Consider the following 27,630-nt stretch of genomic DNA (forward strand, 5'->3'; position numbering starts at 1 on the left):
CTATTTGTATGCAAGAATCCTCCTCTTCTCCCTTCATTCTAATAAGCTCAAGACAGCCATGCAGTCAGAAGGTCAATGCACTTGAGTATAACATTTTAGTCACATGCTCTTTTTTTAAAAAGTCCTGGTTTGTTTGTTTTTTGGCTTAAATTCTATTACAGAAATCTTTGATTTACGGCTGTGATGTAGCCATTATTGTCTTTGATGTACACATCCTTTTTTCTTTAATTTCATGATTGTTTCTGGCCAAATATCATTTCCCAGAGTTTTGAGATGGGACACACATGAAAGGTTTACAGTAGTTTTAAAAACCAAAGAAAGTCTCTAAAACTCCCCCAGAAAACAAGAGAAAATGGAAACTTCTTGGCCCCACCCACCACAATCTTTCTGCTGTCAAGAAATAAGTTTGGGCCCATCTACAAAAAGATTGTTCATCCCTCTTGTAAATAACTTGCCTTAAAATGTGATTTTTCTCATGAACCAAAACAGAATGGTTGTTTCTAAGTGCCAAACAAGTTCCATAACCTTTATTGGGCTGAACCAGGATGTGACTGGAACAACTTTAGGTGCAACTGAGTTTGAAACATAAACGAGCCCCAAAATGTGACTTCCTGGTCTGTATTAAAAACAGCAATAGCCCTATTATGCCACCTATGGCCCTGTGAAGACAAATATCTCACCCTCGTTACAGTACAGCTTTCTTTTCTCGACGTAAAGTTGGACCGACTGTATCTGTTAAAAGCACATCTATAGCTGGAGCTATGCTGGAAGTAACCACAACTGTTCTCAGTGAGGAACTATTTCCTTTCCTGGATATTGTCAGTAAGAAAGTAGGGAAAAGAACAAAATCACTGACAGGGGCAACATAAAGGAAAATTCAGGCTCCATATCAGTAACTGACATCCCAGGCAAAATGCTAAGTTGCATGGGTCCCCAACCAAGGTTAGCAGATTTGCCTGGCTGGCCAGTCTGAGACGCAACTAAAAACAGCACAATTTCATTTCAGCTGTTACATTTTCTATTCACTCAAGTCTGCAATGCTGGCTGAGGAATTCTGGGCCCTGAAGTCCACACAGCTCAAAGTTGCCAAGGTCGAAAAACACTGATGTAAATGATTCCTGTAAATGTGCTTACTTGGACAGGCTTTGTGTCACCCTAGGGAGTGGGGGAGGGGGAATTACCAATTGCCCTATGGTTTACTGCTGTTGCTGCCCAGAAGGCAGCAAAAAAACAAAGGAGCACATATAGCCAACTCCTTGCTGTGTCAACGTGATAGGGAAAGGGTTAGTCATGCCCTTGGGAAAAGCCTGTAGATCATTGCAATAGCCCCAGTTTTCGATGCTCCACCCATGGAAATTCTGTTTACGAAACGGTATTACCGTAGGAAGGAACGGGCCCTTTTCTAACACGTCCCGACTGTCCCATAAAATCACTCCCACACTTCCAGCCTCCCCGTTCGCTTGATCAGATAGGGCACAAGCGTTCTCCTGTGCGCGTCTGCTCAAAAGTAAGCCTGTTAAATTCAGCGGACCTTACTTCCACGTGAGCGTAGGGGAGACTAGCTCGATATTTTGCAAGAACGGAGAAATATCTATGACATTTAACTGGCTACTTCTTTAAACGAAGAAAAAGAAAGCGAAATAAAACCATTACGAGGCACGCGGAATTTACAGGAAACTCTGTTGTTTCTCCTTTCAGTTCCTGCATCCTTACAAGTTAAAGACTGAGTTTCGCTATAGATCTCCTTTACAGCTCGGGAGTTGTACGGAGCGTGATTTAAGCGTAGGCGAAGGTAAGAAGAATTACGCCTTTTCAACTTAAAGGGAGCTCGCTGGGCGGCAGACTGTTGAATATCGTCCTTCCGATTAAGCGACCTTCAGTGATTCCCAGGGGCGGGAATGTTAGCGGGGTTCTTTTTCCGTAGAAATTGTAAACTGCTCCTGTGTTTGAAACTAACTCAACCCGAAAAAGAGGAAGCAAAACAAAGTATGGAACTAAAGAGAGTAACCAGGGTTTGTAACGCGGACCTTCGTGTATACAATATAGATTTTAATCTTTCAAAAACAAGATCGTCTCTTTGTATGGCAAGGGATGTAAAACGCAACACTTAGACTTCATGCTGTAAACGTGGTTGATGTAGTCTTCTGACACAGAAACCCACCTTCCCCAGCCGGGGACTCTGACAATAACCAGATGTTGCTGTTGTTTTAATCCAATTCCAATTCGGGCCAAAGCAATCACTCATGAAGTCAGAAGCAGTCATCGGCTTCCTTTCTCGATCTGCATCTTATCATACTGTTTACGATGGGCAGCAGAGCATTTATTTATTGCTTGCTTGCTTTTTAAAATGACAGAAAAAGGAAAAAAACAAAAAATACACAAAGATACATACGTTTTAAAAATACATAACAAGTGTTTAAAAAATAGAAAAATATAACTGGAAGAAGTAAAATAAAAATATAATATATAATGTGTCATTGCAACAATAAACAATTACAATTCTATATATATATTTATTTAAAGCAAATATGATGCAAGTATTGTGTGTGTGTGTGTATATATATATATATGTAAAATACAATTAAATAACCAACTTGCTTTTCCCTAAACTATTATATTTTGTAAAACTGAGTCCCATATTTCATTGTATTTGAAAAAGTCTGTGTCTGTAGGCAATCCTCTCATAGGTGGCAAGTGTAACCTGGTCTTCAATCCATTGAGTAAGTAAGGCCGTACATTTATCTTTCCAATGTTGCAGTATCAGTCCTTTGGCCATAGTAAGGGCATGGAGAATCCATTTACATTGTCCTGTTTTCAAATTCCTTATACTAGGTATATAATTCAGAAGAATATTGTCCTCTGAAAATTGTAGCTTTTGTTGCACAGTGGCATTTATATGATCCACTACTTTCTCCCCAAACTTAGTAAGTATATCGCATTGGAAGAACACGTAAAGAAGCATTGTCCTTGTTACATCTCTGAAAGCATGTTGTCTTAGACAATCCTTTTCTATACGAACGTAATGGAGTCCAATAAATTCTAAATATTATTTTTGTTGTATAAGTCTTTGCTTGAGGTCCATTGACACGCTTGCTATAGAAGTTAAAATGCACTCCCATTGTCTAGGGAATATTTGCTGTTGTTTATTCATTTAGTCGCTTCTGACTCTTCGTGACTTCGTGACAACCAGCCCACGCCAGAGCTTCCTGTCGGTGGTCACCACCCCCAGCTCCCCCAGGGACGAGTCCGTCACCTCTAGAATATCATCCACCCACCTTGCCCTTGGTCGGCCCCTCTTCCTTTTGCCCTCCACTCTCCCTAGCATCAGCACCTTCTCCAGGGTGTCCTGTCTTCTCATTATGTGGCCAAAGTATTTCAGTTTTGCCTTTAATATCATTCCCTCAAGTGAGCAGTCTACCTTACTGGCATGTGAAATGAGTGCCACTGTTCGATAGTTTGAACATTCTTTAGTGTTTCCCTTTTTTGGTATGGGGATATAAGTTGATTTTTTCCAGTCTGATGGCCATTCTTGTGTTTTCCAAATTTGCTGGCATATAGCATGCATTACCTTGACAGCATCATCTTGCAAGATTTTGAACAGTTCAGCTGGGATGCCATCGTCTCCTGCTGCCTTGGTATTAGCAATGCTTCTTAAGGCCCATTCAACCTCACTCTTCAGGATGTCTGGCTCTAGCTCACTGACCACACTGTCAAAGCTATCCCCGATATTGTTATCCTTCCTATACAGGTCTTCTGTATATTCTTGACACCTTTTCTTGATCTCTTCTTCTTCTGTTAGGTCCTTGCCATCTTTGTTTTTGATCATACCATTTTTGCCTGGAATTTACCTCCGATGTTTCTAATTTTCTGGAAGAGGTCTCTTGTCCTTCCTATTCTATTGTCTTCCACTTCCACGCATTGCTTGTTTAAAAATAATTCCTTATCTCTTCTGGCTAACCTCTGGAATTTTGCATTTAATTGGGCATATCTCCCCCTATCACTGTTACCTTTTGCTTTCCTTCTTTCTTGGGCTACTTCTAGTGTCTCAGCAGACAGCCATTTTGCCTTCTTGGTTTTCTCTTTCTTTGGGATGTATTTTGTTGCTGCCTCCTGAACAATGTTGTGGACTTCTGTCCATAGTTCTTCCGGGACCCTATCTACTAAGTCCAGTCCCTTAAATCTATTCTTCACCTCCACTGCATATTCCTTAGGAATATTAGTGAGCTCATATCTAACTGATCTGTGGGTCTTCCCTAATCTCTTTAGTCTGATCCTAAATTGTGCAAGAAGAAGTTCGTGATCTGAACTACAGTCAGCTCCAGGTCTTGTTTTTACCGACTGTACAGATGTCCACCACCTTTGGCTGCAAAGGATGTAGTCAGTCTGATTTCGGTGTTGTCCATCTGGTGAAGTCCATGTATAAAGCCGTCTCTTAGGTTGTTGGAAGAGAGTGTTTGTTATGCAGAGTGAGTTGTCTTGACAAAATTCTATCAGCCTATGTCCTGCTTTGTTTTGTTCTCTCAGGCCATGCTTACCTGTAATTCCAGGTGTCTTTTGACTGTCCACCTTAACATTCCAGTCTCCCAGGATGAAAATAACATCTCTTTTAGGCGTGTTGTCCAGTAGATGCTGCAGATCCTCATAGAACTGCTCTACTTCAGCTTCTTCAGCATCTGTGGTTGGGGCGTATATTCGGATCACTGTGATGTTAGGTGGCTTGCCCTGAATTCGAATTGAGATCATTCTATCATTTTTTTGGATTGTATCCGAGCACTGCCTTAGCCACTTTACTATTAATTATGAAGGCTACTCCATTTCTTCTGTGGTCCTCTTGTCCACAGTAGTAGATCTGGTGGTCATTTGATGTGAAGTGGCCCATTCCAGTCCATTTCAGTTCACTGATGCCCAGAATGTCTATCTTTAATCTTGACATCTCCCCAATAACCACATCCAATTTGCCCTGGCTCATAGATCTTACATTCCAGGTTCCAATGGTGTGTTGATCCTTAGAACATCGGATTCGCCGTTCACCACCAGCACCGTCAGCCGCTAGCCGACCTTTCGGCTTTGAGCTAGCTGTGTCATCACGTCTGGGGCTAGTTGAACTCATCCTCTGTTCCTCCCCAGTAGCATTTTGACCATCTTCCGACCTGGGGGTCTCATCTTCCGATGGTATACCGACATATCTCTGGTTGTACTGATCCATTTAGTTTTCACGGCAAGAATACTGGGGTGGGTTGCCATTACCTTCCCCAGGGATCGCATTTAGTCTGACCTCTCTGTCATGACCTTCCTGTCTTGGATGGCCCTTCACGGTTTAGCTCATGGCATCACCGAGGTGCTCAGGCTCCAGCACCACGACAAGGTAACGATCCTTTGCTGAAGTAGGGAATATAGGAACCTCTAATTCTTTATTCCATTCATGTCTTAGCCTCTGCATATTAAATTGATTTATTGATAATAAATATCTATAAAAACTAATAGCAGGTTTTTTTAGTCTTAAAGGATTTAACAAGTTGTTCTAGTATCTCAGGTGTCTCAGAAGCCAAAAGTGCTGCGATCACTAGCAGAGCTTAAACTTTGCAGGAAGTTCATAAAACTAAAGCAGGCTTGCCTGCCCACATACTTAATGGAGTAGAGGCAGATGGTTTTTTTCACAGGGAATTCCAGAGACTTTCAAGTAGGGTATATATATTTTTAAGACATTTTATTCAACTGCTATTGCTAATGTTCCCATCTCAGTTTAGCTTTTCCAGCTATTTTAACTTTCTTACCACTCCCAAAATATAAAGTAATCAGCAGCATTGCTCTTACATCAAAAATTATAAACCAGTCATGCTTCTATGTCGCTAGTTAAAACCATGGCTTAGCAGGATGTGTGGACTCAATTATGATTTTGTTTCTTTCCTCGCTGCTTCTTTTAGACGAGATTGTTCCTTCAGAAATGTCATTCCATAATGTGACTAAATTGTTGGCCAAACGGATGGACTCACCGAGAGATTGGATCTCAGTACCCAGCGTGATAGACCATGACCATTTTAGGCCCCTCTGCCTGCTGCAGAAGAAGATGAAGACTCCATGGTGGCAGAGCTGTCCTTATCACAAAACCGGATACAAGTTATATGACATACTGTTACCAGAAGACGACATTTCGCAGCTAGGTAATCTTCAAGAGTCTGTTTCATTCACACATTATTTACAGGACTGTGTATGTGTTGCGTTTTGTGAAAAGCACAGAAAAATGCAGAATATAGCATAGGGAGCAGAATTCAGTTTCTTGGCCTTTATAGCTTTTCAACACTAAACCTTTGTATTGCCTGTGGTTCCAAGTATGTACTGAAAATGTGCAAACATTTTTTTCTGAGATTTCTGAAGGCTGAAGGATAGGGTAATATTCAGTGGTTGATGGTAAGCTTTCAGGGTCCTTGATCTCCTGTTTATGAAAACTGGAATAAATAGCAAATTTGAAAAAATAGATTATCCAGAATCTGTTTATGCTACCTAAACAGAGTAAGCAACCATTTTTGACCTAAAGGCTACCTATGGGGTTTGTGTTCTACTAAAGGTCTGTAAGGCTAATGACATGATGTCACATGAGGGGTTAAGGTTGGAAAGTTGGAACTCATTTTTCCCCTGGAGGGGCAGTTAAGGACCAAAACTGATACTTTAAGTTTTGGAGAAAGTAGTCAAGGGCTACTTTCTCCAGATAGAAACACCACTAGCATATCAGTTAAAGCTGATCAAAGGCACTCTTCCTACGTAACACCTGTCCTCTAGACGGTGCCCATGAATGCCAGTGTGTCAGCAGACATCTCCGTTAGTGTTTTCTGCTTTCCTGATTTACTGCTTGATTGTGGCTAGCAATGCCCAGTATGGAAATCATTCTATCAATAAGCATGCCCTCTCCATGGCGATCCTATGGCCCAACCCAAGCATTCAAAATTCCAGGTATGTTCACAAACTAAAAGGTTGTGAACTCCTGGTCTTGATGTATCTCCAGGCTACATACCTGGTTCTTCAGGGAGAATGGTTTCTGTGTTCTCTGAGCTGGGTCATAGGCTGTAACTTACCAGTGTATTCAGAGCAATTGCAGAGTGATCACTGGTAGCTTGAGCAATTGTGATGCCAGGCTAGGGTTGAATCCAATCAGACATGGTATAGATGTCATTATAAAACTTATGCATATATATATATATATATGTATGTATGTATGTATGTATATATATGTATGTTTTATTAGAAGTTTTACAAAGAACATAAAAACTAACACAAACTAATAAAGAGTAGAAAGAACAAAGAGAGGGAAAAAAGAAAGAAAAAAGTGCAAAAAGAAGGAACAGAAAGAAATAGAAGAAGCTTCCAATTTCTTCTGCAGCAAATATAATTACAATTACAAAATTAACTCTCACTCTATGATTACAACAAAAAACTCACTTTTTCTATTATCCAGGGTTTTTTTCCTAATCATCAAAACCACAAATCATAAGTGCACTGTGTTCCGTTTCATGCAAAAAGTCTATAAGGGGTTTCCAGTCAACCATAAATGTGATACTTTTTTTTTCTCTAATCAAAGAAGTTAATTTGGCCATCTTCACAAGTTCCATCATCTTCACCAGCCATTCCTCCATTGTGCGTAGTATTGAGCATATAATAGTCCTGCTGCAGTTATCATATATAAAAACAGAGTTCCATGACTTTTTTCTAATTGCCTGTCCATTACAGTAATCCCAAAAGGAAAGTCCCTGTTTTCAGTTGTACTTGAACCTTTAAAATCTTCTGGATTAACATATGTATTTGCATCCAAACTTTTTTAGCTTTTTTAAATGTCCACCAAACATGGTAAAACATCCCTTCATGTTGTTCACATTTCCAACAAAGATTCGAAGTACCTTTATACGTTCTAGACTAATTAACTTAAAGATAATTGAGATAAAAAGAGTCAATGTCCAGATACTGAGCTAATGAAGTTGTGATAAATTTGTGTCACGGATCTGGGTAGACTTGATAATAAAGGAGCACATAGGCTGTTGTTTCAGTGGCTCTGGATTTAGAGTGACAAAGTCCTTCATTTCAGAATGGGTTTTTCTGAAACCTCCCTTCCAGGACACAGTTTGCAGGGCATTAGAGTATACAAACATCAGAGTTCTTTGGTATTTGGTAAAGTGATCAGATTAAGATAGCTGGCAGGCTTACAAACACCCTTGTATCACTCTAGGGAGAGAAAACAATGGCCAAATGCCACTGTTCCTGCCAATAACACTCCCCCCAGAAGATAATGTGCATATAGCCAGTTCCTGGAGCTGTGTCAATAGAACGGAGAATAGAGTTTATAACATGCCTGGGGACAGCCTGTAAATAATTGCAGTCCCATCCATTTTTCTGTGCTCCATCCATGGAAATTTGTCTGTTTAAGGAACTGTATTATCGAAGCAAGGAAAGGGCCCGTGTTCCAAGATGTCAGTCTGTTTGGAGCAGATCACTCTCACACCAGCAGACAGCACTCCTTTGCTTGCCTCAGCTGGCCAGATAACTGTATTCTACTATCATTCTCCCTGTGAACGTCTACTTATTATTTACTGCAGCAGGAACAAACTGGGCACCCCAAGAAAGGTAAAAGATAAAAATCCTGGGTAGCTGATGCAGATCTACGTACATTTTCTGTCACATAATCTCTAGGGGATGTTTCTCAACCTCGGCAAGTCTAAGATGTGTGGACTTCAACTGGCTGGGGAATTCTGGGAGTTGAAGTCCACACATCTTACGAGTTGCTGAGGTTGAGAAACACTGCTCTATGGGGCACGCCTACCCCAATGTGCGGAAGATTATTCCAAGCTATTTAAAGCAGTTTGCTTGATCTAAACTGTGCCCCCACCCCACCCCACCCCACCCCCAGGGACCAATTTAGTATCCTTGACTTTAAGTGAACACCATTATTTTGGTTTTGGACCTTCTGGATATGTCTCACTGGGATGAGACTAAAACTCCTGTAATACTGCATTCCTGCACAGTCTTCTTCTTCTAAGCAACCCAGAAAGATTACATCAAATGCCATTGAGGGATGCAGGAGAACTAAATACATCACACTCTTAGGACCTTAGCTGTTCACCTAAACATTTAAAGTATGAATGCTGTAATTCTATTTCTCAATTCACAAGCTGTTTTCTTATCAAAACTAGTGTTAAAAATGATTATACAGCTTTGATTCTACAATAAGTTAATATCAGAAAGTTAATCAAAGGTGAGCTTCCCATTCTCCCTTTACCTCTAATTCCAGAATATATTTTGGAAGTTGGGGAGTCTTTAACAAACCACCTTGCATAAAACATAATGGACTGCATGGGGAACTGCCTTGCCTTGAGTTAATTTACCATGGAGAGGCAGTTTGGTGTAGTGGTTAAGGCACCAGGCTAGAAACTGGGAGACTGTGAGTTCTAGTCCCACCTTAAGCCCAAAGCCAGCTGGATGACCTAGGGCCAGTCACTCTCTCTCAGCCCTAGGAAGAAGGAAATTACAAACCACTTCTGAAAATCTAGCCAAGAAAAATGCAGGGACAAGTCAAGGCAGTCATCGGGACTAGTCCAGGCAGTCAAGTCAATACTTGACTTGAAGGCACCAAAAAAAAAAATTACCATGAGTTCATAACCCAGTTCTGGACCATTTTCCTGATTACCCCAGTCTTGGCCTGGTGATAAATATGACAAGATGACACATAGCCCTTGACATCTGCTCTTACCTTCAGCCATCAGAACTGTTTGAGTATCTGGATGCAAAGTTTTAACCCCTCCCTGTGTCCAGCAGTTCTTTGTCAAGGTAGAGTTTATACGTTCCCTTAAAGGTAGGGGAAGATATAAACAGCTGTTGTGAAACAACTGTCCATTATTCATAGAGAAAGGTGAAGAAGGTTCTTCTAGAGCATACCCTAAGCCTTCAAAGGCACTTTTCAGGACACGTCAGAGGTTTAAACTGAAGGTATACCAACTTGCAAGTGGAAGTATTTCCCACTTTCTGGGAACTCTTAGTATGAACTGTATTTAATTAGATAATGCTAATTTAGATTACAAACAGTCTGATTCAATATCAACAGAATCCTTTGCTGCCAGATTTCCTTCCCGACATTAAAATAGTTGTCTGCTGCTCCATTTGTATGTGTTTCTCTAGTGTTTCTTTTAACATTACAGTTTTTCTCAATATTTGTTCTGCAGTTCGCCAGAATTCGGAGTTTTTCGCCTTTGAGGACACTACAGATGGAACACTGAAAGGGGATATTAGTGGAATTACTGACACTGAAGTAGCTAGCTCTTTCAGCATTTCTCATGAAATGTCTGTGAAGGTGAAAAAGATACATGTTCCCATCCAAGACCTTGATGCTTTGTTTAAAGAAAAGTAAGTGTAACAAAAACAACCAAATGAAAATTGACTCCAACCACATTTAACATTCTCTGTGCTCAAGATCTCCTTTCTTTTACATACATACAGGGCCGCAACGGGAGGGGGAGTGGGGCATGTGCCCCGGGTGCCGCGCTGGGGGGCGCCAAAATGAGCGCTGGGGGGGTGCCAAAATGCGCGTGGAATCTATGTTTGCCCCAGGTGACACAGACCCTAGTTGTGGGCCTGCATACATACAGTACTGTACTTAATGCCTCAGATTAATTGGCATCAAGTTGGTTTCAGTTCTTAGCAACCACCTAGATAGAACTTCTCCAGGAGAATCTGTAACCAACTTGGTCCTTCAGGTCTTCCAAAGGTGCATTTATCACCACCTGCAATTGAGTCTACCCACCTTGCTGCTAATCATCCTCTTCTCTTTCCTTCCACCCTTCCCAGCATTACAGATTTATCTAGAGAACTAGGTCTTTGGGCCCCAAATGTAATGTAATTTAATGTATTGTAATTTAAAATTTAATTTAATGCCTCTAGACAGATCTAAATTTCCAACTGCAACAATCATTTAACTCTTTCTAAACATTATCCAAACATGATCAAGAACATAGCTCAGAAACTTACACAATAAATGGAAAGGAAACCAAATGTAGAGGGCTACATATTATAGCTGAACCTATATTTATTTGGGTTTTTTTTTTTCAAAAAATGATTATAGATTGAATTGCAGTCTACTTTATTGAGGTGTACATGTATTTTCTTTTAGGAAAATCAACAATGAACACCAATTCATTAAACAATCAAAGAAGTTTCAGAGGAATCTATATGTGATCCTTGAGGCAGCAGAAACTGTGGAAGAGACAAAGTTTGGGGAATCCAACAAAGTGGAAAGCAGCTTCTTTCATAAAGCCTACATCAGACTGAAACTGAAGGTCTGATCTGAATAGTGACTTATCATGAAATTGGAGGAATGAAAACATGCATCTCCTCCTACCAAATTATTTTATCCCATATAACTGACCCAAGGTTTTCTTTCGTGTTTTAGGGTGCCAGAGATAAGACGAAAACAGTCACTATCCCAAAGGGATGCATCTTGGCATTCAAAGCTAAGAAACTGTTGACAGAAGAAAACTTAGGTAAGGGACTTTTTCATCTGAGGCCTGTGTCAATTATGATTGCTATTCTGAAAATGTTAGTGTCCCAGCCCAGCTTAAAGTCTCAAAGTTCTAGCATCTGGCTAGTAACAGGTGGAAATAAGCTAGATAGATACTTGATCTGATACAGCTCAATCCTCACGCTCTTCCAATTCTCAAGAAAGGCAGATGTGGGTACATTTGAGTTCAACCTTCTGCTCAGTGCAGGAATTCAAATTAAAGCTGCCTACACACACACACCCATCTCTCCACTCTCCACTATCAAACTGCTTTTACTGTTAGAATTTTCTTTGTATCATTCAACTGAAATCTTTTTTCCTACAATTTAAAGTCATCATTCCATTCCTGGATTCTGGAATGAATGAGAACAGGTTTTGACCTTCGTCTACGTAACTTCTTATAGGTATTTGAAGAGAGCTATCTGATCCCTGCCCAGTCTTCTCTTCAGATTAAACATTCCTAATTCCTTTAATCCTCTGATCATCACTACCGTACCCTTCTCTGAACCTATTTCAGTCTGTCTGGGTCCTTCTGAAAAGGTAGTGGCTTTGACTGGACACAATACTCAAAATAATGTTTGACCAACATAGAATAAAGTTGAAGTATTCTTTCCTATGATGAAGAAAGTACACTTTTATTTATACAACCTAAAATTGCACTTGCCTTTTTTCCAGCCAGCCATACTAAAAAGCAAACATGAGTCAACAGTGTAGTCACCTACTATTTTTAAAACTTTTTCTGTCTCCACAGGGTTTCGCCATCTTATTTCCTGATCTGAAGGATTTCTTTTTCTACCACTGAAAGCTCAGCAGCTGTTTATTTTGCAAAGTTGCTTGAGTTCCAGTAGTGTACATATCTTCTCCCTCTCTTGCTTCTGATTGTTAATCATCCACTCCTTCGTTTGCTTACTTTCCATATGCAGTCTTGCTTCCTCTGTTAACTATTAGAGCACATTTTGAGTTTGAACTGATAAATCAAGCTGACGTGTGGCCTCTGTTGCTCTAATTGTTTCATCAAGCGTTGCTACAAGCTGGCACTTGCTGCAAATATATGCCAGTTTGTTCTCATGTACTCATAACTGCAGAGAACCGTCCAACTGTCTTCTTTGTTTGCTCCTTAAGGTATCACCGCCAGAAGATTGTTATTGTTTCCTGTTTCTCAGGCTTTAGCAAAGTACACACTGCTGATTTGGAAAATGTAAAAGGGATTTCCGCTTAACTTCCTTTACTGAACTCCACTGGCAAACACCTGCTAACTCCATTGCTCACTCCTTGGAAATTGGCTGCCTTATATGCCTCCTAACCTCAGCAGGAAGGAGTCACTTCATCATCCATAATCCATCAGAATCTGCAGCTTCTTGGGTCATACTTTCTATCCCACCCACTCTTCCTTTGTGTAAACAATACAAGTTCTCAAGAATTTCACTCAAGGGTGTCTCTCTGCACAAACAGGACCAGACAGATACTATTGAGCAAAATTCTTGAGAACTTGCATTGCCCTGAAGCCCTTAAACACCTTTGGATCATGCCATCCATCTTCTTCATGAAGTTTAATGAACTTCATGAATTAATTAATTCATGAAGTTCATTAAACTTCATGAACTTAATTGAGAAAGAGAATATTTTGTGGTAATGAATATTCCATTAGACTCTGAAACATTAAAGTGATCCTTCTCTGTTTTGACTGATTACATACCATCGACTTGGTGTCAACTCTAATTGACCACATACATAGATTCTCTCCAGGAAAAAAGTTACTGTTCCCATCCTGGCCCTTCAGGTCTCTGAGTGATGCACTGTTGCTGTTGTAATTGAGTCCACTCACCTTGCTGCTCATTATCCACTTCTCTTTCCTTCCAGCTTTCTCAGCATCATGGACTTTTCTCGGGAGATGGGCCTTTGCGAAATACACCCAAAACATGAGAAATTGAGCCAAGTCATTTGTACATCAAGTGAGAAAGAACTCTGGATTTATTTGTTCTGTGATCCATTTGTTTGTTGCCTTGGCTGTTGTCAGGGCCAGCCCAAGTACCTAGGAGCAATCTAGCCAAAGTTCAGTTCTTTATTTCCTTTCATTGTATAGACAGAATCTTGCCAGACTAAACCTGCATTACTCTAACCTAATGGATATATCCTGGGAGATTCTAAGGAGTGGCTGTCCTAAATTTCTTCCTCTTCCCATTGCTCAACTCAGGACTGTGTTGTCTCTTGTCTCACCCCACTCTTTGGAATGTGCTCCCTCCTTCCTCAGAACCTGCTGTGTTGCTGCAGTCCATCACAGCTATCCATGATATTCTCAAAAATCCAGCTACATTTTTCTCCTTGCTATTTCCAACTTTGACAGTTCAGTCTCCAACCACAAGCAGCACATTTTGCTTGCTCGTTTGTGTCAATTGCAGATTGATCTTGACCATAAAACTCCTCAACATCGTTTCTTCTGTATCAAGAATCGGAGCATAAACATGGCTAACCGTCATATTAAAGAGTCGTCCATGAAATTTAATGAATGTTATTTGGCCATTGACGGCCTTGTAGGCAAGTACTATATCCTTTCTGACTATGAGAGCGACACTGCTCCTTCTGTGCTTTTCATGTCCTGAGTAATAAACAGTATGATCTTCTGGCTGAAAATGTCCAATTCTAGTTGGTTTCAATTCACTGATGCCTAAGCTGTCAACATGTCAGTTCATTTCATCCTTCACTGTATTCAGCTTTCCCAAGTTCACGCTTCTTCCATTCCATGTTTCCTGCTGGGATGATAGATATATATTTATTCAGTCAATGACCAGCAAAATTTAAAAGAAAAAAAAGTACAATCAAGAAATACAATAATAAACGATGAACTAACAAAATATATCACATAATGATACAGCATTCACTCTACATTACTGTATTAATACATTTGTTACCTTATGGGGTGAGCCTAAAACATTAGAAATTATACAGTAAGAAATTATAAAATGAAAGTAAAAATATATATCCCCTGACAATTTATCTATTAAAATATTTCAAATTTAAAAGTACTTTTTGAAATAGGGAGTTATTTCTTTATCTGGATTTGTCTTATTTTCATTGCAGCAACACAGAATTTGGCAACTGTACACGTAATATATAAAGTTTTAAATCCTGAAGTAGATAGTTCACGTAAAAATTATCTGGATACCCAGGCAGTTTTTCTATTAGGGGCAAAATGTAAATTGACCTGATATCCCTATAAAATTTACAGTGTAGCAGTGCATGTAAAATGGTTTCTACTTCCTCTTCACCACATGGGCAGATTCGCTCAGCTATGGAGACTTTGTTATATCTGCCTTGGAGAAGTGCAGATAGGAGAATATTGAATCTGGCTTTAAAGAATGCGATTCTCAACTTAGGAAATGTTAAATTTAGGAGATATCTTGCTGGTTCCCATATGCCCCTGTTTATCCAAATTCTGTTATGTTGTGGGAGCCTATTAAGTTCATTCTGGAACTCCATATCCTTCATTCTTTGGATGACTATTTGTTTGGCTTGATCGTAGCCTAATGATGCTAAGAATAGAGGAGAGAGTCCATACAAAGCCAGCTTATATTCTACTGCCTGCTTCCAGGGTGAAGAGAAATTATCTACTAGGACTAAAGGAGTTAAACCAACTGGGAAAAAATGGATTTTTAGCCAATAATTTATCATCAGCTTCCAGGCCCTCACTTGAATTGGCGGCATTCCTGTCTCGAGCCTTAAGTGGGCATTTGATGTACCATTGGGTGCGGCCAAAATTAATCGCAGGAATTTTGTTTGGACTGTTTCCTGCGGCACCTTCTTCATATAAATTCTATTTGTGACCTGTAAAGAATTTGAGCCAATGTTTTGGCCTCAAAAAGTTTTAAAGCCGCAGGTACTAATTGTCCTCTGCCAGTATAAAAAAAAAGTTTAATGGCATTTGTTGACCTGAGGGCTGATTGCGTTGCATAGTTCTGGTGTGCATTCCAACTACCTTTCAAGTGGAAGACCACCCCAAGGTATTTAAATACATTGAGTTTATTGATAAGCTCTTCTTCCAAAAGTTTGCATATGATATTATTAGCTAGCTTAAAGTAAACAACTGATTTTTCCTAATGTTTACTTTAGGTATTTCCCATTACTCAAGTGACAAAACAGGAACTTTTGGTAAGTGTATTTTAGCCATTTTGTTTTATTGTTTTAATGAATATATCATGATATAGTTGAATTCTTTGTTCAGTTACTGCTCCTAGAGTAGACATAATTTTCCAGTCTAAGGATTCTTCCAAATCAGCCTTCCCAGCCAGCAGCTTTGGAAATTTTCCCAACTAGTGTCTGCGAAAGTCAATTTTGGGTGCAGAACAACTCAAAACACTTCCAAAATGATTAAAACAGCCTATCCACTCTCAGGATGCAGTGTTTCAAACTTAAAATGATTTGAATTCAATACATTTTGCACATCCTTAGCTCCAGTGTATTTGGCGTGACCCAGATGGCAGGGGAACGTCTTAAATGAAACTACAGCAACAAAATAAAGGGTTTGAATTTAAATTATAATATCCCATAATTTAACCACTAAAACTGAATAAGAAAATGAACTTGACTGGTGTTGTAGGACAGAACAGAGAATTAATGTAGCATAATAGATTGCAGATGCTTTTGAACTATGAGCTGAGAACTTCTGACTGCTCCAGATCTTGTTTGTGCTATCAGCTTCCTATGGCTAAACATAATGTTCAAACACTCCCACAATGTCTTAAGACACCTGTTTTGTCCTTGATAAATACATTAAAATAGTTTAGGGTCTATATACTTGTTAGCCTTATATCCCATCTTGCTTCCAGGCGCATGAAGCAGCACACCTCTTCCAATGTTGTTGTCATGGTAGCAGTCCTTTGCAGTAGACAGGCCTGAGAAATGGCTGGCCAAAAGTCACCAAATGAAGTCAGGGTTGAGGGAGGACTTGAACCCTAAACATGAAGAATTTATCAACTTTGCACTCATGACAACAGCAAAAATAGGAAGCCAGATGTTTAAAATGATACTACCAATTTACTTCAACAAGAAAAAAACAGCCCAGCTGCCAAACCACAGGAGCACAAATTCCTATCGGGAAAGAAAAGGAAACTTGGTGGGTTAAGGCTGAATGAGGCGTTACGCTGTACATTTTAAAAAATCACTTAAATAAGTCTAATCCTGCCTTTACTGAAGGCATAACCTCAGTGCCTACTCATTGACCACCAATAGATATACGGAAAGGTATATTCCATGCCCCCCCCCCGGCTTTAGGATATGTGAGCGATAGGATATGTAAATTTGTAGGCATGAACTTGTTTCAAGGGCTGTGGTTGGCAAATCATTGCTCTAAATCTAAACTATGGCATGACAACAGGTATTATTTATATGCAGAAGTAGGTAAGAAAGAACTTATAAGGATCTTTTCAAAATGTGTCTTTTACTGGAGTGGGAAGCTCAGCTGAACTGACAGGTCTCAGATTGATGTTCTTAACATCTCATCCTGTTCCTGTAATTCGTTTGCATTTCAGAAAGAACAGGTTATTTTACAGATGAAGGTAAAATCTTTTTTTTCTCTCCTTCATTTCTCTCTCTTGCATCCATACTTCATTCCAGAGTTCTCTTTCCTCAAGTATGTATGGTTAACATGTCATTGTTACTGGTGATTATTATTAATAATAAATAGGATGGAGATAGGCAATTGTTTAGTTTCATACACAAACTGAGGTATGTGTATGAAAACAGATGATTGTACAAAAGAAAAGAAAAGTGGGTGTATAAGTGCAATAAGCATCCATATGCATAATTAAATCAGTTGTTGTAACTGGTAACAAAAGCAGAATGCATTATGTGTAATTCCAGAGAAAATTGACCATATGAATCTAAGCTTAATTAAGTGATCACAGGAAATCTAATACACTGCTAAATTCAAAATGAAAAGCCTCCAATAGATGCTTCTAAATTTTTGCAGCTACTTATAGCAAGTCAGTTAGGGAAGTATTATGGATACTGCCCAGTTAAAAATCTTGCCATCCTAATATGAAGTGTTTCCATTGATTACTAGTGAACTTTTTTCTTTTCTTTTTGTATTTTCTTAGGAAAATCAATAGCACAGTGCAAGAATATTGTAAAAGGTACATTGATTTCTTCATTTAGATTGAGTGGAGTGGAGTGGGATTTTTTAAAAAAATATATATATCATTACAATTTAAGGAAAAGGAACAATTTTCTGTTTTACAAAATGTTGGGAAAAAGTGGGTAGCCCAGTGCTAGGAGCTAGCAATTTCTTTGACACTCAACTCCTTAGCAGAAGTCATGACACATTTTTGGTCATTATCCATGTGCAAAAATGGGGGCAGGCTATATTAACATTTCAAAAGGACCAAAATCACAAGTGCAGGCACCAGAGCAATCAAGAGCCTTGGGATTTTTCTTCTGAAACTTTACCTTTAACAAAAGCCAATCCGCTGCCCACTTAGAGCCACGTTGGCGAGGATTTAAGGAAGTCCAAACACAGCTGAAGATTCCAGATAGGGGAAGATTGGTTGAAAATATGCTTTCTTCACTCTAGTTTTATTTTCCCAACACTTTTCATTCCTTTGCCTCTCCATCTTAATACAAAACATGAGGTAAAGTCAGAGGTATACCTATGATATCTACAGGGAAAAAAGTGCTTCTACAGTGTACTAGTGTGATTATAATAAATGTTACTACCAAGTACTTCGCATCTTTCCTTTATTACAACCAGAAAAGAAGATTCTGTTCCACAACATGGGACTTTATAGAGCTTGACTGATTGCTCATAACTTCATTCAAAGTGGGGATGAAGTGTTCTAACAATAGCTTAGGCCTATCAATTTTCTTAATGTGGTCCTCACAGGAGCATCCAGTGTATAGAATCATAAAATAGTTAAAAGAAGTTAAACCATTTTCCCCTCATGTGTCTTCAGTTCTTAAGGCCAGTTCCTCAATGGAGGTGCTCTCCATTTGGAGGATAAGCAGAAATCAAGGGAGAGTCGCACTGTATGAGCAGAAGTTCTGTAATGTTGGACGAATGTTCACCAGAATTAGGCAGGTATTTTAGATAATATATAAATCAATAACATTCAAGACGATTAATTCAGAGACCAAATTATAAGAAACACAGGACTTAGAAGGCTCTGCAATATTGCTATCTGCTGGGAACATTTATTGCTGGTGCTCAGTTAACACAAGATAATATGCAAATTTTGAATTACTATTTTTTCTGGCATTAGCCAGGATAAGAGCAGCAAACACTGATTTTAACACTTTTGTCTCTGGGAAGACAATGGGGAAAACCTTCCAAGGGAAGTTGAGAAGGAATTTGCACCATTATCTTCAATGTCTTCAAACCTCCGTGGCAAATTTTTAACTAACGTTGTGGTTCTAATGAAGAAGAATGACCTTCTGGGAGAACTGGAGTTCCAGGTAAAGACGTTTCAGTTGCTAATGCTGTGGCTCATTTCTTTTGCTTCTCAAAGTTCTACATAGCTGTAGCAGTTGTAGTATATGACCTATACAAGACTATATGACTATACAGCTGCTGACCTCTTCAAAGACCTCCCCTCACTGAAGAAGTCAATAGCTGAGCTGTCTTGTTAGGCTTCCCCCATTCTTGTCTTCCTATCAACAATTATGATTTAATAACAGAGGTCCCAAGATTTTTCTGCTGCCATTACCAAAGTTATTTACTTACTTACTTACTTACTTATTTAAATAACTTACATGGCTGCCTGTGTCATATAATGATCCTAGGGAGCTGACAACAACCAGTAAAAACAAGAATAAAAACAAAACCATCCTTCCCACCATGCACCAGGCCAAACAGACTATTAGCCTCCTGACCCAACACGCATCCTAGCCCAATGCCTGGGGGAAGCGAGGCTTCATGGCCTTCCGAAAGGCTAAAAGGGTAGGGACGCCTCAAATCTGAGCTGCGAGGCTATTCCAGAGGGCTGGGGCAGGTACGGAGAAGGCATGCCTCCAAGGTCCCATCAGAGGACAGCATTTAAGGGAGAGGACCTGGAGCTCACCCAGCTTATCTGACCTACTGGGATGGATAGATACCCTTGGAGAGAAGCAGTCCTGCAAATAACCTGGTCCTGAGTCATGTAGGGCTTTAAAGGTGATAACCACCAACTTGAATTGCACCCAGAAACAACTAGGAGCTAGTGCAGTAAACACAGCAGTGGTGTAACTCAGGTGAACCACAGGGCATCCAGAACAGTGCACAGTGCTGCATTCTGGACCAGTTCCAGTTTCTGGATGGTCTTCAAGGGCAGCCCCATGTAGAGTGCATTGCGGTAATCCAATGGGGGGGGGGGGTTACTAAGGCAAGAGTGATCAAGGCCTCCCAGTTCAGGAATGAGCGCAATTGGCTCACAAGATGAACTTTTGCAAAGGCCCTGTAACGGACCGAAAAAATAACCTTGAGGAACAGGAGGAAGAGCCACAACCAAGACAACAGTCAGATAAAAGAAATCTGAGTCCAGCACAGAACTGTAACCTGAGTAAGTGTCTCAGACAAGAGTTCTGAGTTCTCATGAAGATGGAAGGGAGGGGAGGGGAGGGGAGGGGAGGGGAAGACACTGAGATTTGCAAGATTGATATCAGTCCTTCAAGGTACATTAGACTAGGAAACCAAGGTCATGCAAGTTAATACTATTTCTGTTACTATAACCTGATAATAAAAATAGCATTAGCATGCACGACTTTGGTCTCCTCGTCTAATCTACCTTGAAGGGCTAACCACGCTCCTGGCCACCACTGCCATCTGCTGTTGCAATAAAGCTTTCTTTAATTTTGGGATAATTGGGTTCTGAGACCTAAACAGCTGCCAGGTTTTCCAACTCAGGTGTCAGCCATTACTATTCCTCTCGAAAGAGCATTTGGGGGAAGTTCAAGGGGATCTGAGGAAGTAGCTAGACTGTGGGGCTGCTGATCTGTCAATTACCAAAAGTCACAACAGCCTTTTTGCCCAGCATTAGAAAGGATTTTGAAAGGATATTTTGAAAACATCCTGTGTTTCCACTGCCACAACTTAAAAAGAGCATTTTGCCCCTATGGTTCTTAAGCATTACCTTATATTAAAGAATTCATTTAAATTCCCATGGTCAGCTGTATTTAGATGTAAAGCTATAATGTGCTTCAAATCTCATATGGCAGTAACCCCTCCCTGTACATGTGTGCCACCAGATCCATTGGTAAAACATTGTTGCTCCTGCCTTTTTCCCCACCCTGAACCCCCAGCTGGAACAGGCTCTTGAAGACCCTGAACCATTCAGGCTGAATACAGACAAACCAGAGTTGAAGGACCTGATGGAGAACTTGCAAGATGTCAAAGGAAGAATTATCTCTGAACTTGCTGAGGCCATCCTCTATTTTCTTCAGGCTCTTGAGGGTAAGAATCATCTCTTTCAAATTGCAGTGATCGCTAGTGATTTATTTACTTCACTAACCAACCTTTCGGCCAAACAGCAAATAAAATTGGAAGACAAGCACATCTTTACAAAATGTGTAAGGTATTTTTGCACAAATATCCCATCTGTTGTTTGAGTGACCACAAATAGAGCCGTAACTTATTAACATCAGAGAGTCTTTGTATACGAGATGGGCGGCAGAGAAATTTGACAAATAAATAAATGAGTGAGTGAGTGAGCAGGTGATCGATTCGTTATCTGGCTACCACTTCCCTGACCAGTACCCCAGCCAACTTTGCAGAGGCTGACAGGCTACTACTACTATTCTTTTTTAACCAAAATAGAAGGAAGACCTTAAAAATCAATTGTACCATAGCCCAGTCAGAGCTACAGCCACTGTGGAGTGGGGAAGGGGACAGAGTTCCAATACCCTTGGCCCTGTTTTAAATAAGCCCTGCACATAATCAGGATGGTATGTCCCAAGTAGGTTCAACATCTTCACCTGGAAATGCATGGGCATGCCAGAACCTGCTGGATTCTATTGAAGCAACAGTCAGTACAGGTAGTCCTCGTTTAGTGACCCCAATTGGGGCCAGCAACTCAGTCATTAAGCAAAGCAGTCACTAAGTGAAACCACAACTGTGCTTACGATTTTATTTCAGCTTTCCTTTGCTTTACAGACTTGCAAAGGTCATAAATGCGAGGATTGGTCACAAAGTTACTTTTTCATCACCTTTGTAACAGAAAATGGTCATTAAATGAGGCAGTTGCTAAACAAGGACTACCTATACATCATTTCTGTAGGCCCATCATTGGCTGGGCAGGGACTGCTCATACATAGCATAAAGAAACCTGAAGAACTTGCCCCCAAAAGGTTTCTTAAAGGGCTATTTTGATTATAAATAAATGTAACATTTGTATCTAGGATTAAACTGAACGACAAATAATTCAGAGCACACGGGATAATGCAAATTTAGTCATGGCTGGAGTCCACCCACAGTGCTAATTCATAATGGCTTTGCATATTGTATGAACACAGCTGTGGCTTATTCAACAAGCCGTGATTAAAGCAAACCATGGTTTAGGGCAAATAAACTTGGTTGATAACTTAAGCCAAAGTTTATTAAATGGTTTGTCAGATAATGGCTGAATGCACACACTATATTAAGCTAGAAACACAGGCGCCTTGTTATGGCTTAGTATGATACTGCTGCAACTGACCACGGAAAGGCAAAACGCAAGGAATCAGAACTGCTGTGTGGTTTGGTCAAGTTTCATTTATTCATACTCCTGATGCATTTCACCTTGGAATTAGTTGTAGATAACATAAGGGCTCTTAATTTCAAATTAATCTAAATCATACCTTCCAAGTGAGAATAAACAATTACTGCTATGGAAATTTGGGGCAGTTATTTTTGATGTAACGTTTTCTAGAAGAGACATATTTTCTTAACTGCATTTGTTTTCTATATAATCCAGAACTGACTGAGTCCCAGATAATGCTGTTGGTAGAATCTGTGGAAAGAAATATTGTGTCCCAGCAACTGAAACTGGTAAGAGAGAAGTTCAGTCAAATAATTTGCTTTAGCTAACAGTCCTCCTCCTCTGAGGCATTAAGATGCCACACGTGAGTTTCCTCTAGCCGAACTGAGTACGTACCCGACTACATCTTCTGCTTATTTACTGCAGAATACCAGCAACGCTCACTGAACTTTGGGGTGGCTGCCTTAATAAAAACGCAATAAAGTCGCAAAACATCAAGGCGTACTGTGTACGCTCTGGCTATAGGTGATGCATTTCATTGGTGTGCAGACTGTTTCAAATCCAACCCTTTTGAGCTTGAAACAGATCGCTCTGATGCTCCCACGCTGGTGTTCCAAGCTTAGAACGCTCCCAGAGCGGGTGGAGCAGCGCTGGGTCGCTCCTGATCAGACTGAAATGGGGCAGTTACAGATTTATAGCATTGCAAACTTGAAAAACCTTCTGACCACTAATATAACTCCATCGCGCCCGCTGCATCTTATATTGGCCTCAGCTCGTTTCCGACATGTGGACGTTACTGATCAAGTGTTTTGTTTTGTCTGTTTTGTCTGTTTCTTGCTTGCAAAGGTTGGAAGCATCCTAGACGAGTATTCCTGGAACAGGAAGGAGAATTTTACTGTAGAAGTCCCGCTGTTAACCGAAGAGGGATGGAATATCACTAGACTGCTAATGGAAGAAATAAGTGGAATCGCCATCCAACGAAGCGCATCCACTGTTAGTGGATCTGTACCCGCTCCTGCTTTCTCAGACCTCTCTGCAGTGTATGTTGCCCTATATGCAATTGATCTCCTGTCTGAGAAAAGTTCTTAAGCCATTCCTTTAAGCCCAAGTCTGTCTCAGGCTAGAAAAGAAACGCGCTCACATACAGCAGCCTAATATATTGGAAATGAAGCTTGTAATCCGACATGCTCATTTGAAAGGGAGTTTGCCCGATGATACCATTTTAGATTAGGTATCTACTCCTTGCCTTCAACTTCTCTATAACTGCATTCTCTAACGGAGTGAGAAGTTTAGAGAAGCAGCTTCTCAAAAACTCTAAAGCGTTTGTAGCTTGGCTTCGTGGACTGTTCAGACTCAGGTTAGGGCCATCCAGAAACCATTACCATGATTAAATGAAACCTAAGGAGAAAAAGAAAAACAAACGAAGGAAAAATAGATCTACAGTATACGATTTCAGTAGATCTATATGATTTCAATATAAACTTAACGTGCTCCTTAAACGTCTTATACCACCTGAAGAGAAACCAGAGTATTATTAAATCCAAACCATAAGGAAGCATATTGCTCCATCTTCTCATTTTAGAATATAAAAGACGTTTCAGAAATGGATAAAGAACCATATTTTAAATCCATTCCCATGAAATCCTTTTTTTCATTTTAGCATTTGTCAATAGGTTGAGGCAGCAGTGACTCTCTAGCTGCTGCCCCACTATAAGTGGGTGGATGTATACCCAGAGGGCTTGGAGCAGGAGAGGAAAGACTGTCCAGCCTCAACCCTGCTTCTCCAGTTTCTTACCCATTTGTTTTGTTTCCTAACCCTATTATATTTCATATTCTATGGAGGAGAAACAAATTTTCATTTTAAAATTGTGAGAAATTATTTCAGACGGGCCTCAAGGAAGCAGGGACCAGAGCCTACAGAGGTTCTGCAGAACAGTCCTACTGCACCCTCACCGTAGCACTTCTGACACAAAAGGAGACTGGCCCTACTCAAGCTAAGCTGTGATTAACTGAATAAACTACATTGGTTGGGTTTGCAAAGCAAGTCACCAAAAAAATCCCTCCCTACATGTTCTTTTAGTGCAAGAATGGATCAGTCATGTACTAGTTATATTGTGGTTTGACTTTCTTGTTGGATCCACAAGTGGAGATAAGCTTTACTTTAATCAAGGCTTATTGAATAAACCTCAATTGGTTGGGTTCCCACAAGACAAAACAACACCAATTGTATTTTGGCTTATTGTTGTGCAAGAATCAGGCTTGTATATTATAATCTGTGTTTCAGATTGAATTATGCCAGAATTTACCATGTAAAAGCATAAATCTTACCAAATTCTAACAGTGAATTCAGCTTTAGTGTTAGCCCTAATTTACAGAGAAAGAAAACTGGGTCAGAATCTATGTTTCCTCTAAGGTGCACATGCGTGCACGCTACTCATCAAACCTGTGCACACGTTAAAAAGTCTGCACACAAAATTATATTGCTCCAAAATATATACTGCAAGCCTGGAATTTTATGGTGCCTAAATTTATTATCACAAACTCCCTGTGTCAACTCCACTGCAGCTGCAAGGCTTACTGGGGGAGATCCCTGATCTCTGGGACCTCAGAGCCTCCTGTGCACCAAGGAGGGCTTCCCTCCTCCCTCCATAAAGATTTCATTCATTTCCCTCCTCTCCCCAAAAAAAGGTTTAATTAATATCTGTTGAGTTTGGGGCTGCACAAGGCCCATGATCACTGTTAACTTTATAAAAAAATCAGTTTTAAAATGAATAATAATTAAAGTTAAAATAAGTTCAGAATACATATAGAGAAGAAAGAATGCAGGGAAGGGAATGAAAGGGGGAGCTATTTAAATGATTTTTGTATAATGCTTTTATTTCTTCTTAGCTTTTCTTTCATTACAGTATCAAATTCCAAAAAAAAGTTTAAATGCTTACAAAATACTGTTTGCAATTTCAGTTATCAGTGACTAGCAAGTTTATATTATAATCTGTAAGCATACTGTATATATGCAGATCCAGTATGATGTAGTGGTTAAGGGACCAGGCTACAAACCAGGAGCTGATGGATCAGCCCAGCTGGGTGATCTTGGGCCAGTCACTCTCTCTCAGCCCTGGGAAGAAGGAACTGGCCAGCCGCTTCTCAAAAATGCTGCCAAGAAACTGCAGCAGGGAGTCACCAGGAGTAAAAAATGATTTGAAGGCACAACTTCTAAGCATGTATGTGGCATACAATTATACTTCCAGTTTCTATACTTCTAACTAAAAATATGTAAACATTTTAACATGTTGCTGTTACATGTATTTGCAATTTACTCTGGTGGGTGGCACGGTGTCATGCTGGTTCTCCTCCTTCCTCCAGGGTCCTTTCCAGTCAATATTGATGGGGGGGAAGGTCCCACCCACAGCCCCTCCTTTGTGAGGTGCTGCTGGGCTCAGCACTTTCACCCTATTTAACATCTACATGAAGCTGCTGGATGAGGTCATCCGATGGTTTGGGGTGAAGTTTATATCCAATGGTTTCGGATGAACTTTGTATATTCATCCCAGGTCTTCAGAGTGATGTTGAGGAGGTACTTTCTCAGCACCTGGAGGCAGTGGGGACCTCAGTGGAGTGTAACAGGCTTCAGCTCAACCCAAGCAAAACTTGAGTGGCTGTGGGTTTTGGACCTCCCGGTTCCAGGGACCTTCCATTTTTGGTTCTGGTTGGGGTGGCACTGCCCCAGACAGACCCAGTGCACAATCTGGAGGTCCTCCTGGACTTGCAACTCCTGCTTGAGGAGCAGGTGGCAGCCATGGCTAGGAAGGTCTTTGTACAACCTGGAGGTGTGCATCAGTTGCACCTGTTCCTGGACCAGGGGGCCCTGCTCACGGTCACTCATGCCCATGTGATCTCCAGACTAGACTATAGGCGGTCCTCCTTTAGCAACCACAATTGGTTCTGGTGAAATGGTCACTAAGTAACACAGTCGCTAAGCAAACTACATGACACAGAGAGACGCTGTGAAGATCTCTGGTTGCTGCTGTCTCATTTAGATAAAGTTCTCTTGTGCAGCAACACCAGCTTTACTCTCACTCTGGCATGCATTGTTGTCAGGGACAGAAATTTGGGCGTAACTGCACGCATTGGTTGGAAAATGATTAGCTAACTACCATCTACTACTGTTTATTACCATCATATTTGTGAATGGTCACTATCTGTGGTAGTTGCTAAATGAAGACTACCTGTATTGCAATGTGTTTTACATGGGACTGCCCTTGAAAAGTATTCGGAAGCTTCAGCTGGTGCAGAATGTGGTGGTGCGGGCATTTACTGGTGCTGGTTAGTCAGCACATGTGATGCCACTGCTCCACGAGCTGCATTGGCTTCCAGTGTGTTTCTGAGTGCAATTCAAGGTGCTGGTAGTCACCTTTAAAGCCCTTTATGGCTTGGGGTCAGGTAACTTATGGGACTCTCTCTCCCTGATCAGGCAGGAGGGGCATGCTCCAGGTGCCGTCAGCTAAGGAGTGTCATCTGGTGGGTGCTGGGAGAGCATTTTCTGCTGTGGCACCAGCCCTTTGGAACATTATTCCCTTGGGTATCAGACTAGCCCTGACCCTCCTGGTCTTCTGCAAGGCCCTGAAAACTTGGTTTTGTGCCCAAGCCTGGGTTCCCAGGTGTGTTGCAAAGCCCTTCTCCTGGCTATGTTAATGGTTGCTTTATGATGCTATGTGTTTTTATTTTTTATATATTGTATGCATTTAATCTAAGCCATGTGGTGTTACATGAGATGGGTGGCTATATAAATCTATTAAATAAATACTTGTATTGTAGCACACAATTTGTACTTGGTTTGAGAACAGCTTCACAATAGACACTTTTTTTCCACACAAGGTATGTAGAAATTTGAGGGAACATTATTCAGAATAAACCAAGGGACAATTACTGTGATGGTGGCTGTCATAGGGATCATAACCTAATGTTGGAAATCAACCCTCCATCATTTGACATATGGTTAAATAAAATATAAGAGGGAAAAAATAAAACATACAAATTGAGATGCACACTGTCATGTTCATCGTTCCAGTGTTCTGGGTACATCGTAACGTTTCGCATGTCAGTTTCCTGATCCGTGTCTGTCATTTGCTGGGAGGGGTATTTCAGCCGTGCCAGGCTGTAATCTCTTTGCTGTTGTTCTGGAATGTGTGTTTGGGTTATGACGTGTTCAAGGTTACTTTCCCAGGCTGATGGCTAACGCTCCTCAACACCTGGGAGGGGGTGGTTGCTATGGCAGGGCGAGGGGCGGGATCGGGTTTGGAGCGAGGGTTTTTAGTTTGTATTTGGCGCGCTTTCTCTCATTCTCAGCTTTTTCTGTATTTGCATACTATTCTTTCAATAAATCAGTTTTCCTAAAGAACC

The 27,630-nt window shown here is 40.5% G+C and overlaps 1 protein-coding gene across 2 annotated transcripts; it reads left to right on the forward strand.

Moving 5' to 3' along the window:
• Positions 1-1,404: 1,404 nt before the first annotated feature.
• On the forward strand, positions 1,405-27,178 carry GSDMA (gasdermin A). Of its 2 annotated transcripts, XM_063300665.1 has the most exons (13): positions 1,405-1,507; positions 1,699-1,792; positions 5,925-6,161; positions 10,203-10,383; positions 11,147-11,312; positions 11,426-11,516; positions 15,641-15,679; positions 17,059-17,085; positions 17,626-17,661; positions 18,834-18,976; positions 20,798-20,948; positions 22,447-22,520; positions 23,077-27,178. In XM_063300665.1, the coding sequence occupies exons 3-13, from the start codon at positions 5,945-5,947 to the stop codon at positions 23,317-23,319; spliced, it is 1,368 nt and encodes a 455-aa protein (XP_063156735.1). In that variant the 5' UTR covers positions 1,405-1,507; positions 1,699-1,792; positions 5,925-5,944; the 3' UTR covers positions 23,320-27,178. The 2 variants fall into 2 exon arrangements, with proteins under 2 accessions (XP_063156735.1, XP_063156734.1); XM_063300664.1 differs by lacking the exons at positions 1,405-1,507; positions 1,699-1,792 and having other exon boundaries at positions 5,544-6,161.
• Positions 27,179-27,630: the final 452 nt, after the last annotated feature.

Source organism: Candoia aspera, chromosome 4, assembly GCF_035149785.1.
Source record: "Candoia aspera isolate rCanAsp1 chromosome 4, rCanAsp1.hap2, whole genome shotgun sequence".
Taxonomy (NCBI): domain Eukaryota; kingdom Metazoa; phylum Chordata; class Lepidosauria; order Squamata; family Boidae; genus Candoia; species Candoia aspera.

Bases quoted from the DNA above. Each gene is read 5' to 3' on its own strand.
- GSDMA (XM_063300664.1), top strand. From the start codon at position 5,891: ATGATTTTGTTTCTTTCCTCGCTGCTTCTTTTAGACGAGATTGTTCCT. The intron at 11,313-11,425 runs GTCTGATCTGAA...TTCGTGTTTTAG, and splicing joins ACATCAGACTGAAACTGAAG to GGTGCCAGAGATAAGACGAA. The intron at 17,086-17,625 runs GTAAAATCTTTT...GTATTTTCTTAG, and splicing joins AGGTTATTTTACAGATGAAG to GAAAATCAATAGCACAGTGC.